Source organism: Camelina sativa, chromosome 5 (assembly GCF_000633955.1).
Source record: "Camelina sativa cultivar DH55 chromosome 5, Cs, whole genome shotgun sequence".
Classification (NCBI taxonomy): domain Eukaryota; kingdom Viridiplantae; phylum Streptophyta; class Magnoliopsida; order Brassicales; family Brassicaceae; genus Camelina; species Camelina sativa.
This window is the reverse complement of record NC_025689.1, coordinates 26,910,351-26,926,422: the sequence shown is the minus strand read 5'-3', so window position 1 is coordinate 26,926,422 and position 16,072 is coordinate 26,910,351. Positions and strand designations below refer to the sequence as shown.

The window sequence follows — 16,072 nt, the reverse complement described above, 5'->3', positions numbered from 1 at the left end:
GTTCAATGACGCATTATCGTGTCGATTCCAATACATTCCCATGATGTTCAAAAACAACTCAAATCCGTTTTTCTTTTGTTACCATTCACTACATAAGTCTAGAATTTAAGTTTGAGCTTATTTTGGAAGTTGATGGCTTTGAATTTTGAGCTTATATATTAGGCCATATGATTCAATATATTATATTTTCTTTTTGAAGAATATAGATTGGAGATTGTAAGAAAAAAATAGATGATTAGGAACAAGTTTTTCCATACTTATGTTGTAAAAAAGAGGGCGGATATAAAAAGATTACATATAGTGAAGTCACTACAAAAAATCAGGTGTGTTGTATATTTATTTTGTATCACAAAACTAAATGAAGTAAATTTAAATTACTTATTTTCAAGTGAAGCAAATAAAAATGATTAGCATCAATTAGATAATTTGATGTTATAATTATCTAATTTTACGTCAGTTATTTATAATTAATTCAGTTTCAACTAGTTTGTATCACTTTTTTTAAATTGATATAAAATATATTTTTATATCATTTAGGTAATTGATGTTTTTTTTTCTGGATAAAATCACTTTTAAAAACGATTTAAAATTTACATCAATTAAAAACTGATGTTAAACAAAATTATATTTGTAGAATTAATAAATCTATTTAAATACATATTTGTGAGCGAAAAAAATCAATCTAATTTAATTGAAATCACCATCGACAAACCTAAATTTAGGTAATACAACACTGTATCTATTTTTTTCTTAGAGTTTTCACTACAAATTAGATCCTTAATCATAAGTAAGTGTGTTTTCAACTTTGATTCTATGATTAGTTTTTGGTGTTTATTAATCTTCTTAGTTTTTTTCTAGTTTTATTCTCTGTAATTTTTTTCTGCAAAGTAAACACCAAACGTTCTTTGATGTTCTTAATTTTTAAGTTCTTATTCTTGTTCGAAATAGTATAGGTTCTGCTTCTTATCAAATTGTTCGATATTGTTAAACAAACTACCTTATTCCTTAAATCTAGGATGATTTATTCAACATGGACTAAATTGCTTATTTTCTTTGCGTATTATTAATAATATTGTTAATTGAGGTTAATTAAGTAAGCAAATTCATTTTTTTGTCATTATCTTTACCAAGAATCGAGTTTTTTTTTTAATTTAACATGAACTTATAAAACCTCTTCAAATAAAAATTTATTTGGCGAAAACAAAATTTCAGATCCCGCCCACTTAAATTTTGTCTCAAGCGCCAAACTATTATTTTTAATATATATCGAAATGATTAGAGTTAGGGTTTTTAAAGCAAATCCATTTGCTAGAAACTGATGGCAGAAAAACAGAAGAGGTAATCGTAAATCTGGTAGAATTAACTTGGTTTTTTTCTTTTTTTTTATCTAGATCCCGTTTACATATTCTGTAGTGTCTAACAAGTTTTTTATTTTATTTTTAGTTTACGATTGATGATGGATTCAGAGACACAAGCACCTGAAGATTTATCACAGTTGGAAACAGATTACACGATGCCTCCTCCACTTGCTTCTGAATGTAAAAGCTTCAAATGGAAAGTACAAGTCATAGGTAAATCTGATTAACACTGAACATTATTTTTTATTAAATCATTTATATATAGCTCTTGGATCTGTTAATAATTTCAATTTTTCAACCAAAGCTAAAGAGTTTTGTTTTTTTATTTAATTTGTTGTTTAAACGGTGAGTTATCCCTAGGAATACTTATAGACGAGAGACATTAAATATGTTTGTATTTATATTTTTTTTAATAGTTAATTTTATTTACTATATATTAATCAGATTAATTATGTTATATGTGTTCATGAACAAGATACAGATGGAAACATTGATAGCAAAATGGTGACATCTGAAGAAGTATGGAAATATCAAAACATCAAAGTGATTGTGCATTTCAACGAAAACAGACAGCCAATAGGAGACTCTGGTTGTTTACTTGGATCATGGTTAGGCCAATTAAGCACTGATTTGAATTTGCTCCCCATCGACTACAATGATTGGAGGTTGGTTAGTCATCTCACAAAAAATAAGGCGTGGGATGTAATTCAGGTAACTTCTTCCATCTAGTGATATCTATTGATTCTTTTTTTAATTAAACAATGTTTTGAGATAATATTTTAGTTTTGATCTCTATTGATTTGTTGTATGTGCTGTTATTTCAGTCTAGATTCTGGTTTGATGATCCCACTATGAGAAAAAAATATGTGATGAGTGCACTAGGTAGCAGATGCAAGGATGTGAAACTACATATTTGGAGAGATCACAAAAAAGATACTATGGATGAAACATTGGCGAATAAACCCATTAATGTTCTTGAAGATTAATGGTATAATTTAGTTTACATGAGGTTTGAGCAAAAGTGGAAGGTATTATTCGTTCCATATTTAGTTGTACTTGATTGAGTCTATATCAAATGCAAGTCAGGATGTCAAAATGGGTAGAAACCCATGGGTTTACCCTGTTTGTCTATTATTTTAACGGGTATGGGTTAAGTTTTTATACCCATATAAATAAATGGGTTTTGATGGGTTCGTGGGTTTATCGGGGTAAACCCATTAGGGTTATGGGTTACCAATGGGTTGATTGAAAAAAACAAAAATAATATATATATGCATATAATACAATATAGATATATATTAATATGTAAAATATTTTCTTTTTATAACTAATTTATGTAAAATATATAAAATAAATGTTAAGTTTTTCTACTTTGCTAAAAACAAAAGAAAAAGTAAACAATAATATATATGTCAATGATCTAAAATGAATGTGAAATTTTTCCAATAATATCTAGAAATTAACTTCTTAAGCTTGAAAACTTTGGTTGGTTTTTTAATTCTATTTTATATAAATATTTTATGGATTTAATATCAATTATTTTATTTTATTTTATTTTTATATGGGTAACCCATATAACCCATTTAGCCATTGGGTTTTATATAATTGGGTTTGGGTATATAAATTCAACCTATTATAATAAATGGGTCAGGTTGAACCCGCCCACAAAAGTCTCTAACCTATGTGGGTATGGGTCGGGTCGGGTCGGATTACCCATTTTGACACCCCTTTATCCAAGTAATTTTTTTTATATGGTGAGTTTTCAGAAAATGCAAGAGCGGAATAAAAGGAACCAAAAGAAACATACCATGCCAAATGTATGTGGAAGAAAGAGCTTTTCAAGAAAAAGAGATGAGATTGTAAGTAACTTATATGTGTTGTAAGACTTGTGTAGTATATTAATATTAACGTAGTGTATATTGTTTATGCATGAATTTTTTACAAAGAAAATAAAGACGGGAAAAACTCCATGTCGAGCAGAATTTTTCGTTGAGTCTCGCATGAAGCCTGATGGAAGCTTTGTGAGTGAGGAGGCAAAAGCACGCGCAGTTAGTTTTTTTTTTCCTGTCAACCACATGAGATTAGTTTAAAAATGTGCTTTTATAGTTTTAGTGTTCACAAGTTAATTATGACATTTCTATATATTGGTTGTTTTTTCTAGGAATCACTTATAACTTTGATGAGTCAAAATCCACAGAGGATAAACAATGTCACAGCTAGTTTGGATGATGAATTTGCTAAGTGTTTGGTCCAGAGCGTTCAGGACGAGTACATTGTGTTGGTCGTGGACCCACACCTTCAAAATTAGTGAGACGCTCAACTACAACTAGAGCAGAGATAGAAAATTCTGAAATGGTCATTGGGCTCAAGACACAAGTGAATGAACTATCCAACCAAGTTAGTGGACTGACTACCTTCGTCCAACAAATAATTGGTACATCCACTCTTGATCAGGTATTAATATAATGCTAGTTTTTCTACGTTAATTTGTATCTTAATAATTTAATATATCAAACTAATTTAGGCAAGAACATGGGCTACAAGTTTTGCTGCAGCTTTTAAGAACATACCAAATCCACCTTCGACAAACACACAAATTTGCCTAATCCTAATCAGGTAAATAGTATTCATATATTAATTTAAAATTTCAGATCCCACATTTTATATAATATATATATAGTTTTTATCAGGGAATGGACGATGGTGCCAATGGATATTCAAACAGTGGAAACAACATTAGAGATATATGATCACGGAATGGAAAATGGTGCCAATGGACTTAGTTTTACAATGTTTTTAGCTGCTTTGCTTTATTTATGTTTCATGGATTCGCAAGATGGATGACTTATGTTATTTATTTTCTAATTTATGTTTAATATATGGGTTTTTATTTAATTATTTTTGGTTTTAAATTTTTAATTTGTAATCTTTTATAAATAAATTAAATAAGCTATTCTGAAATTAAAATTCAATTATTAATATGAAAATAATAATATTCGAATTAGTTTTTTAACAAAATCAATTATTAGAATCATTTATGAAAACTGACATGAAGTTACCATCAATTATGTACAAATGATTTATATCTCAAATCGATTAACGCAAATGATACAGTTACTAAGATCACTTAAGAAAATTGATACTACTTTTTACTTCAGTTATATATAATTGATTCTAATATTTGAATGGTTATTGTCAATGATACAACAATTAAAATCACTTCAAAAAATTGACACCAAAATAACATCAATTACGTACAAGTGATATTAATAGTACAATCGGTACTTGAAACTGATGCAATTATTCTAATCATTTGTGATAATTGACACTAATTTTAGATCAGTTTAACTAAATGACATAAATTCTAACATCACTTAAATAAAATGATATAAACGTTGACATCAATTTTAAGCAAATAATATATATTGACATTGATTATAATAATCAATGTAAATATTTGAATATTAGCATCAGTTTGATATAAACTGATACAAATTATTTGCATCAACAAAATATAAATCATTCATTAAAGTGATGCAAATTATTTTTGCATCACTAAAAACTGATGCAAAAATAGAAAATAAATGATGTAATACCACAATTTTTTTTGTAGTGATTGGTTTATCTTGGTCATTTGATTACCACCATGGGTGTTCGGGTTTCTTGATTCTTCTTGTGAAAGTTTGTAACATCTCGTTTCCAAAAATATGATAGTACATGGGAAGAAGTTTAAAAGAAGGAATTTGGTTACCTATATAACAAGACGGTCGCTATTTGTTTCAAGTCCAAATATCTACACAATTTACTCAAAGTAGATGAAAACATTCAATGGTTCCACGATTATAAATACAGATGTAAAGAATTCTTAAGAAAAGGAAAAAATAAAACACAAGAACATAGCATAAACCAAAGATTTCTTAACATCTTCATTTGTGTTTTTTTTTTTTAATTTATTTTACTCATTGTTTTTATCAAACTTTTATAGTTTTATGTTGCATTCAACAATTAATTATGATTGAAACTTAAGTATCTTTACAATTTTAATACTATAACAAATTTGTTTTATAAAATTATTACTTAACATAAACAATAAATTTATTTAATATAAAAAATGATCAACTTTTTAAAAAAGCAACTAAACATTTTTAATATATTCTTAATAATGTTTTATCATATTAATTTCATTTATTCATTACCTCTAACAGAAATTTCTTATAATTAAAAAGATAAAATTTTATTAAAAAAAATCCAAATTTATGCAACTGAAGTGTTGAACCAAATTGAGATTAATGATATTAAGGGAAAAAGAGTGGTACCCACTATTACAATGACCAGAGAATCGAAATAGAAAGGAAACGTACGGCATGGTTGGCTCACACTGGTCCACAAGTAACTCTTGTGGTTACAATCTTCACTTCCGTTCCCATAATTCTACTTCTTTGTCTCCTTCCTTCTCCTCTTAATATCCTTAATCCTTCTTTGGATATTACTCTTCTTCTTCATCTCTTCCCCACAAGGTTTGTCTCCTCTCTTCTCTCTCTCTAACTAGACTCTCTGTTCATCACTGTTATATCTCTCCAATTCCCAATTTTTCCTAGATGGGTTTGTCTTAAAATTCAACAATTTGAGTTTTGATTCAATTGGTAAATTTCTCCTTTGTGAGAAAAATTGTCTCTTTATCTCGTCTTAGAATCGAATTGAATCAAAGAACTGTTTCATCTCTCCAATTCCCAGGTTTTTCTTGATGGGTTTGTCATAAAATTCAATAATTTGAGTTTGATTCAATTGGTAAATCTCCCCTTTGTGAGAAAAATTGTATCTTTATGTCAAAGGTCCTTACTTTATTACTCAGTATGTGAATCGATTTTGATTTGGTTTTATAGGTTTGATCCCAATGGCTCTTAACGTGAGCAAAGTGGTACCAAACAGTCCAGGTTTAGGGAAGAGTGTTAATGCGTCAAGATCTCAAAGAGTTTTGTTGGCGTTTGTTCATCATCCTCTAGTTGCTAAAAAGGGTTTATCTATTGAAGAGTTAAAGCAAGGTACAAAGACTATCACTTTTGTTAGTTCTCGGAGATCTTCTACATTGTGCTTTGTTGGGAAATCACAAGACACGGAAACTAAGTAAGCCCCGTTTTGGTTTTGTCTTAGCTTCCATTTGCACTGGTTTGTGTTATTGATACTTATTGGTAATGTGCTAGTTCCCAAATTGTACAAAAAGAAGGTGAGAAGCAAGTGATGCCAAGGAGGAAAAGTAATAACTCAAGCCAAGTTTTGGTTGATTATGTGTCCAATGATGCTAAGTTTGTGAATGAGAGAGCTCGTAGTGACTTTGTTATTCTATCTCGGTATTTTTTTTCATATCCAAACGTTTTACATTTATATATCACTTAAGGTCACTTATGTGTTGTTACGATTTATGTTTTGATTCTTTTTCAGTGGCATTATGAGACTTGATGCTCGTGCGCGCCAGGATGTAGCGATTCTTGGGTCCGGGTTTCTTAAACTGGACGGTGAGATATGGTTCTCTTTCACACTTACATATTATGTGTTTCTTTGTTCTTGTACTGCATTCTGATCCTGTCTTTTGTTTGTTTATTATGTAGCTCGGGCAAGAGAAGATACAGAGAAGATAGATCGTAATGTCAAAAGAAAGGCTGAGCGTCTTCATCATATTGCTACTGTATGATGCTTCTCATTTATAGATGCACATATACTAAACGTTCTTCGAGCTATGTTGTCTCTTACTTTGCTAATGGTTTATGTCCATAGATATTTAAAAACATAGCTGAGTCTAAGTTGAAAAATGCTGCTGATAAGCATTGGAGCGATGGCGCCTTAGAGGTATGAATCACTATGTGAGCAGATCTGAGTATTGACCTGATAACAGTAACTACTCAATGTACATATATTATTGGGTTTAAACTGGCAATTTAGAGATTTACCCTGACTTTTCCAGGCTGATTTAAGGCGTGCAGATTACCGTGCTAAACAACGGGCGATGGAGGATGCATTAATGGCTTTAGAGGTAAAGGCAAAGTCTTAAATATATTTTGATTCATCTTCTCTTATTGGCACTTAATGTGTCCTGTTTTGGTGCAGTTCATCAAGAACGTCCACGACATGATGGTGAACAAAATGGTTAACAGCTTGTAAGATAACGAACACTGTATGTTTTTTTTTGTGTGGTTTCTTGATGTCAAGTTCTAAAATTGGATTTTTCTATTGAATCTTAAGAGGGGTTACATCTGAAACTGGTACCACGGATCGTATATCACTTGAGAAGAATGGAAAAGCTCTAGAGTTTTTTCCAGGGGAAGTTTCATCTGATCGCATATCTGCTATTGAGGTCTGATCCCACTTGAGAAAACGCTGTGTTCATTAAGTGTTCTTCTCTCTGACGATTTCTTTTTTTTTGATATTGAAACAGGAAGCTTACAAGAGTATGGCATCAGCACTCTCAGAAGCTGATGGAATTGACTACACTGACCCTGAAGAGGTCGGTCCAAAATTGTCATTCTTTTTCTTACTTCTGGTAATCAAACTTTTACATAAATGATCATAATATTTTGGTTTGAACAGCTCGAGTTGTTAGTCACAACTTTGATCGACCTTGATGCGATGGATGGTAAAAGTAGTGCATCTCTCTTGGCTGAATGCTCAATCTCTCCAGACGTCAATACAAGGTAAAACCATTATTCTATTATGTTCTGTTAATAACTTTCTTGTGTGACTTCTTCGCTATTAGAAGAAACATAACATTCTTTTGACCTTCTGGTCTGTATATGTTTTGTATTAACTATGTAATTCATACGTAGGACACATTTTATTTCTTGAGATCATCCGATACTTTATCGTTTGGTCATTTTCTGTTCTTGTTGTAGAAAAGCGTTGGCTAATGCCTTAGCAGCTGCACCATCCATGTGGACACTAGGAAATGCAGGCATGGGAGCATTACAGGTAAAAGAATTTTTTGATGACTATTTTTGAAACTGGACTTAGAGCAATATTAAATACCCATCGATGAACCTTTCTGTAGAGACTCGCTGAAGACAGTAACCCGGCGATTGCAGCAGCTGCTTCGAGAGCGATCATTGCACTGAAGAAGCAATGGGAAATAGAGGAAGGAGACTCACTTAGGTTTATGATGAACTTCGAGACACCAAATGATGACGACGATGGAGACAGTGACCATGATGACATCTGAAAATGATTTTATTCATGTAAACGAAGATGAAGTTTGTATAGATAATTTTCAATGAAGGTAGTGTTACAGAGTCAAGACAATATTACTAGGGAACTACGTTGGGGTCATGTAATTAAAAGAGGCCGATTTAGTAGTTGTTGTTGGATGTGGTCATATATAACCCCTTTGTACCTTAAATTGTATGCAACTATAATGTTTTTTGTTTTACCTTCCACATAATAATAACATGGATAACACATAATAATAGTATGGGATAATAATGATTTGCTCCTTCATCACTTTGTCACAAGCACTTTTAGGGTCTAAATGGTGATGAAAGGTAGAGGAATAGCATAAAAGTTCAAGTTGAATAGGGAAAGCTACCTCGTATTGGGTTAAATGTTAAGAGTATATATACTAAATGACTATGGATTCAAAAAGAATTAATAAATTAACCTTGTCTAGAGTATTTTTGTCAGAGGGGTAGCAAAATTATAAAGGTTTTGTCTTATTCTCCTTCTTTCTTCTTTGATTTTAATCTCTTGTAATTTCCGCTGTTGTGTTTTTTTTGAACGCATGCCATTTTGTTTTTTAACACACTACTTCCTCAAAATTACAAGTGATAGCAAAAGATCATTCTCTTCAGACCATCTACTGGTTGTTGTTTCCCCTAAATTTTCTTATTAAAAACTAATAAAAAAATACAAAAATGAGAGAGAAAGAAAGAGAACATTGCTTAAGGTATTTAGTGTAGAAAATTTTCAGCCTTTTTCTACACATGTTAGTTTCTTATTAGTTATATATTAAAATATTAATTTTTTTTCTTTGAGCAACGGTGAATACGTTCTCCCGCTGGTGATGCTCTTAACATATTACTTTCTTGTATTACATATTTTTTTTATTAAAATTACATGTGATCTCTTTTGCAAACATAATTTCTAGTGTTAAAAACACATTTGTTTTTTCAAATGATGCGTTGTTTCTTTTACCATAACATGATTTTTTGTATCAACATAACATGATTTTTGTATTAAATCACATGTTTTTCACAAATAACAATACGCTATCTTTGTCTTTTGTTTGAGGGTATTTTTGAATTTTCATAGTTTTTATAAAGATTATTTTCCAAAACATTATGACACATATAGCTATTCTCTTAATTTTTTTTGGATCCATAGTCATTTAGTAATATTGCCCAATATGTTATTGGACTGAGGGTTTCTAGAAAAAATGAATTAATTAAATAAATTCATAAATAATATAGAGAAATACCCTCAAATAGCACACATCTAAGTTTTTCTTCCAAAGTTAGCACACACTTAGAAATATTCCAAAAGTAGCATTATTTACTGAATTAATATATATTATAAAATAATTATAATCTTTTATATTTTTGTTACCTCCTTCTCGACGGAAGAAACATATCCGCTCCGTCTCACAAACACACACAGATTCCACTCCACCACTGAGCTGAATCGAGGAAGAAGATGGTGAGGATCATTCCCATGGTAGCGTCCTCCATTCGGCCATCGTTCACTTGCTTCTCCTATGTAGCCTCATATCTCTCATAAAATCTCTCTTGCACTCTCTGTAATCATCCCTCCACCTTTACAGATATCGTTGACTACACTATAGAGATAGAATTGAGAATCACTCATTTGTCAATTGGTTAGTTAATTATAGAACTAGGGTTGTGATAAGCTGATGTATCGTCTTTCAATTGTAGTCATTTTTAATCATCATCTCATTAATTTCCCAATTAAAGGGAAATGGCTTTGATTTATTTGTGTATTGGATTATGTGCATATGTGTTTGGGTTTATTTGAAATCATGGATCTGTCAGTAAGTTTGTTTCTAGATTTTTAGGAAAGAATCGAGATTGATTAGGAATAAGCTTGAAAGTTTGTGTGTTTTCTATCTTTTGATCTACCAAACATCATTTGGGTTTTTGTTGTAGTTAATCTGAATTTGATCTTTTGAAAGTAGAAACTATATGTCATGGAAGGTAGAATTAAAGGTGAAACTCAACAATTCTATGTGTTTAGAGTCGTGGATCTGAGATCAGTAGGTAAAAAGAGTGAGAAGTGGGATTTGAATGATTGAAAATTGGATTGTGATCTCTTTGTCGCTATAAAATTGAATCATGATGGTAGTGAAACATTGGACTTCAGTATTTTCCTACTGGGAACTCCTCAAGCAGCTCCTTGTCATGCTGTCATGAAGGGAATAATTTTGAGTGAATGGTGAGAAATACTTGAGACATTGAGAAGAAGAGGAGAGTTGTTGAGGCAATAATGGTGGTGGTGATACTCATGTTTAATAGTCATTTTTGGCTTGCGGTTCATCGATTATAGAGTGGGCTAATAATGTTGATGATGCAGAGTACATTGGTGGAGGATCTTCTGGTTCTATTCATCACCGTTTTTGAGATTTTTAGATATTTAGGAAAGGCTTCCTAAAATTCAAGAAGTCTTCCTAAATATTATGAAATCCTTCCTAAACATTATGAAATCCTTCCTAAATTTAGAAAAATGAGTTTTAATTTTTTTTCTATGTTTTTCCTTAATGTATCAGTTTGGTTCTTTTGTTGTAATTAATGATTGGAACAAGAAGCTTCATATAATCTTTCAACCACTGTGTTTCTGAAGACCATCTTGAATTTCAAGGAGATGTTCCTGAATATTTATTTTTCCTAATTTTGAATAAATGTGTTCCTAAATCTCTTTTTGTGTGTGTTTTGTTTCAATGTGTCAAATATTAGAAGATTAGTCCATTAGCAAGGGGTGATGATTTCATTTTTGGGCATATTCTTATGTAGGATATCTAAACTTTTTTATGAAAGTCATCATGAAATTCAAAAAATCTTTCCTTAATTTCATTAAGTCCTTCCTTAATTTCATATAATCTTTCATGAAATTCAGTTACAGTTAAAACAAAGTGCTAACAATTGTTCTGCGTCCTTTATGAATAATTTTCTTTCAACCAGGCTTATTAAAGGTTTTTAGACAATTCGTAAAGGTTTCGAGTACAAATCTTAGCAAATACTAAATAGCTCATCCTTTTATTTATTTTTATGAAAACAATCTTGAATTTAACAGATCCTTCTTAAACATCTTCAATCCTTCTTAGAATAATTTATTATTGAATTATTCTTAAATTTAAATAAATGTGTTTCTAACTATCTTTTTGGAGTTTCCCTCAATATATCAAAAGACTCCATTAGTAAGGGGATTTGTGCATATCCTAGTAGTGTTTACCAATATCCATATTTTTTATGAAAGCCATCTTGAAATCAATTTTTTTATGAAAGCCATCATAAAATGCAAGAAATCTTTCCTGAATTTCGTGTAATTCTTCATGAATTAAACACAATTAAGAAACTATAGCAATTCTTGTTGCCAAGAGTTTGGTTCAGGTGAAATAGAGTAAAACTGAGATATTTTAGGAATTTAAAAACAAATAAATGTTTCAACTTTATGTAAATCTCTATGAACCAATTACTAGAATTTCAAGACAACAAAACTAAGATGATCACATATCAAAGGTTGAACCTCAAGATAAATCACAAAGCAACACTAGAATCATAGGACACTCCAATTGACAGTGTTAACAGGATTACAAGAGTTAAAAACCACAAAGCACGTCGAGAAACAACAAAAACAGCTTAAGAACATCAACAACAAAGAAACATAAACAATCATATTAAAATCAACAAATAATCATAAACAGAGAGGGAGAGATAGAAGTTCCAATGGAATGCGCAACAAACACAAACAAACCTTTTTGTTTTGTCAAGTCATATTGTCGTGGTATCATTATACCCAGATATGCCTTTCTTATATAAGCATTAAGAAACTTATATAAATGTGTTAAGACGTGCCTTCAAGTTCGGTGTTCTCAAACTTATAAAAGCATATGGATTTATGAAGTAGAGTGAGAGAAAACTAAGTTATGGACTTATGATAGTGTGTGTAGACCGAGACTGTGAACAATCCACAGGAAATATACAAAAGAGCAAAACTGCAAAAATCTGCAGCTAGAATGTACAATGAAAAGCTTTTGAACAACAGAACGCTTTGGAAGAAAGAAAGATGCACAAACAGACTTGAAATCTATTTAAAAAAAAAAAAAGATGAGTACACGAACAAGCTTTCCATTTGCCATCATAAACTGGTCCGCCACATTGAGAGAGAACAGTTCACTGTGAAATAGGAAAAATGTTTTAACAATTTCAGGATATATAGTTCATAATGTTTCTCATCAAAAAAAAATATATACAAAGCAGCATAGCATGACACACAAACCATCGACACAATTCATCTGCCTAACTAGGCACACCATCAATCCATCTCAACCGAGTTTCATCGGTGGTGAATCGAATCTGTAGCACCGAGAAAGAGAAGACCCGGATTAGATAGATTGAGACAATGGCGTCAAATCATCTCTGTTGGGTAATACGATTTCCCATTTTAGAACCCTATCGTGTTCATCCTCGTCACCTTAATCACTCACCCTAACTTCCTTCCCTATTTTTCACACTATCTTCTTTTTATACTGATTTCAAATCAATCAATTTCTCTTGAAGCTCGAGCGTTCCCCATCATAATCTGCTTCATCGTCTCTGATTAGAGTTTGTCGTCGTGAAAATGATTTTACAAATTTCAATTTCATAAAGACCATTGTCGAGAGAAACAGAGATTTTAATAAAATATTTTAATATTTTAATGTTAAATAGAAGATTTAGTGCTAAGTTTGGAAAATAAGAGAATGTGTGCTAAGTTTGGAAGATAAACTTAAATTGGTGCTATTTTTGAGAATCTCCGTTAAAAAATTTAGTTGAAATAAATGATATAAACCACTATTATATTAAATAATAGTTAGACATAAGATAATAACATTATTTGGCAAAACAACTTGGAACTCGTAAAAGACTAAGGATGAATTTTGATGATATTTGAAGTTAATATATGTAGTACTTTTCAAACATAATTAATAATTATATAAAACATAAGCTATCAAAAAAAATATTTAGTGTTTACATTTACTAAAGATTATATTTTATATGTTAATTTACATAGTTTTGTGCTAACAACTTGTAGTATTAAAATAAGACACTGATAGTTTTAATTACAATTTAGTTATACATTTGAGAGAAGATAATTATCCGTTCAGATAATTTTGTAAATTAAGAAAAAAGCTACATCAAAATCAATCTAGCTTACACATATATTAATATAGATCATCAATACAAGAAAATATATTGTATGTGTAATGATTTTATACATCCAAAAAATTATTCTAATCTATTTTTGTAATTAAAAAAAATACATTCCAGATGTAATTTTTTTACAGTTTATAAATCTTCACCCAATCTAGATATTCATTATTAGCTAATAGTTAATCCAACACTTATATATTTGTGTATCTATTGGTGTTGGAAGAATTGTTAATCTAGCTGAATTCATCTGAATCCAGCAATATTTGTTTTTGTTGAATTGCTAAACCAGAAAGCCTAAGACAAAACTAAACCAATATAAAAAGTTTATGCAAGTCTATGTAAGTTTCTATTTATCTTAATAAAAGTGTATATTTCCAAAAATTACAATATATAATAAAGATCACATATCATCCAAAATAAATATTTAGACGATGCATGTGCTTCTGTGCTAACGGTAACTATGGTATGTCTTTTCCAAGGCACTGATGATTAGAAAAGAAAAAAGTTATTAAAATTAACGATTTAACCTGAAAAAGTAGCGATATAAGAAAACGTCATCCTTCATTATTTTTAACTGAAAAATATTTACTCCCAAAAGTTATTATTTGAAAAATGTATAATAAAGATCATATCTCACCAAAAATAAATATTCAAACGGCGCACGTGATTATGTTCTAACGTACATATGGTATGTCTTTTCCGAGGCGCATATGATTGGAAAAGAAAAAGTTAACTAAAATTAACGGTTTAACCTGAAAAGTCGTGATTTCGTAAAAATACATAATCTATTTACTTTGATAAAATGTATACTTCCAAAAGTTATTATATAAAATGTATAATAAAGATCACATCTCATCAAAAATAAAAATTTAGATGGCGCATGATTTTTTGCTAACTTACGTACGATTTGTTTTTAAATTATTAAAAAAGAACAAGTTAAAAAAATGAACGGTTTAACAAGAAAAGTCATAATATAAGAAAGAGATACCATTCATTTTTTGAAGTGTTTATTTTCAAAAATAACTTGTGAAACATGTATAATATATAGATTCACATCTCACTAAAAATAGATTTAGTTACTCTTAATTTTTGTTAATTTGCTAATGTATTTCATAATACTTTTTAAATAATGTATATCAAATATTTTGAAATACATGAATTATGAAAGATTCATATGAAGCTAATATAAGCTCATCTCCATCAATGCATCTTATAAGTTTCTTATAATTTTGCTAATAATAAAAAAGAATAAAAATAATGCAAACAGCTTAATTTTACTAAGCATCAATCGTTATATAAGATGTTTTAGATTCATTTAGAAACCCGTGTGTGTCAACTTTTGATTGGCTAAAAAAAAAGTTTTTTTTTTTTTAATTTGTTTTAAGACGAGGGAGGAGAAGTTTGGTTGGCTTATTATCTTTGAGCAAATGGATTAGTTTCAAGTTTTTGTGTTTTGTTTTTGTTTCCTTCTATCCTAGCACATTCTTGTTTTTCATATTTCTTTGTGAAATTCAGACAATGTGTTCGGTGTAATTCTAGATCTGTGACAGCTTTTAATCATTCTTACTCTTTGCAGGATAAAAGAGTCGTTTTAGAATGATTCACTCCATATCTCACTGCAACTGAAACTTTGTCCTCTTCATCACTGATTCATGTAATTTCTCAATCCTAAACCAACTACTATGCTTCACAAGACAAGATAAGGTCTTGTTAACACCCACTTATAAAGCTCGGCCTTTGAAAAAGCAGTGAACAAGAAGGCAATGCATCTAGTTTCACTAAAAGGTGGTATATTTGTACTTCAAAATAGAAAAGTAAAGTTTAAAAATTCTAAATTTAACAACCATCAATGGACCTATGAAATTATAAAGTTTCTTAAGAAGTTCTTAATTTCACTTTTTTCAAAATTAATAATAAAATTTGTTTAAAGCAACTTTGGTTAAATCCTTTGATGGACATGCCCTAAAGTCTCCTGAAAATTTCAAAAGCCTACGTAATTACCATGTAACTTGGTTGCTTAAACAAGATGAGGACAATGAAATCCTTGGATTTTCCTAAATGTTAGCACTTAAAAACATTTATGCAAGTTTCATGTACATTATGCAATTCTGCTAGACTCTAAAAATCTGCTATTACCACTTGTTATCTAAAAAGTAAAAACATTCCGTTCGGTTTAAGAATACTATTTTGAAATAATACTTTTATATGATTACAATTTCCCCAAGTTGTATTAAAAAAATTAAGCAATTACTATTAAAAAAATTGTGTTTAATTAATGTCATTTAAAACTCTGTCTAAATTATAATGTTG

General features: G+C 30.0%; 1 protein-coding gene and 1 pseudogene across 5 annotated transcripts; both read left to right on the top strand.

Annotated features, from left to right (window-relative positions):
* On the top strand, nucleotides 1,319–4,108 carry LOC104789611 (annotated as a pseudogene).
* LOC104787655 lies at nucleotides 5,723–8,774 on the top strand. 5 transcript variants are annotated; one of them, XM_010513257.2, is made up of 13 exons: nucleotides 5,723–5,875; nucleotides 6,242–6,482; nucleotides 6,560–6,706; nucleotides 6,798–6,871; nucleotides 6,965–7,041; nucleotides 7,131–7,202; nucleotides 7,318–7,386; nucleotides 7,461–7,510; nucleotides 7,596–7,707; nucleotides 7,789–7,857; nucleotides 7,941–8,044; nucleotides 8,243–8,318; nucleotides 8,398–8,742. In XM_010513257.2, the coding sequence occupies exons 2-13, from the start codon at nucleotides 6,253–6,255 to the stop codon at nucleotides 8,563–8,565; spliced, it is 1,248 nt and encodes a 415-aa protein (XP_010511559.1). In that variant the 5' UTR covers nucleotides 5,723–5,875; nucleotides 6,242–6,252; the 3' UTR covers nucleotides 8,566–8,742. The 5 variants fall into 5 exon arrangements, with proteins under 5 accessions (XP_010511559.1, XP_010511558.1, XP_019101575.1 ...); XM_010513256.2 differs by lacking the exon at nucleotides 5,723–5,875 and adding an exon at nucleotides 5,894–5,960 and having other exon boundaries at nucleotides 8,398–8,774; XM_019246030.1 differs by lacking the exon at nucleotides 5,723–5,875 and adding an exon at nucleotides 5,981–6,001.

What these genes read in the sequence shown, in the direction of transcription:
- LOC104787655 (XM_010513256.2), top strand. An exon ending in GACTTTGTTATTCTATCTCG is followed by an intron (nt 6,707 to 6,797) that starts GTATTTTTTTTC and finishes ATTCTTTTTCAG; the next exon opens with TGGCATTATGAGACTTGATG. An exon ending in TCTCCAGACGTCAATACAAG is followed by an intron (nt 8,045 to 8,242) that starts GTAAAACCATTA and finishes TTCTTGTTGTAG; the next exon opens with AAAAGCGTTGGCTAATGCCT.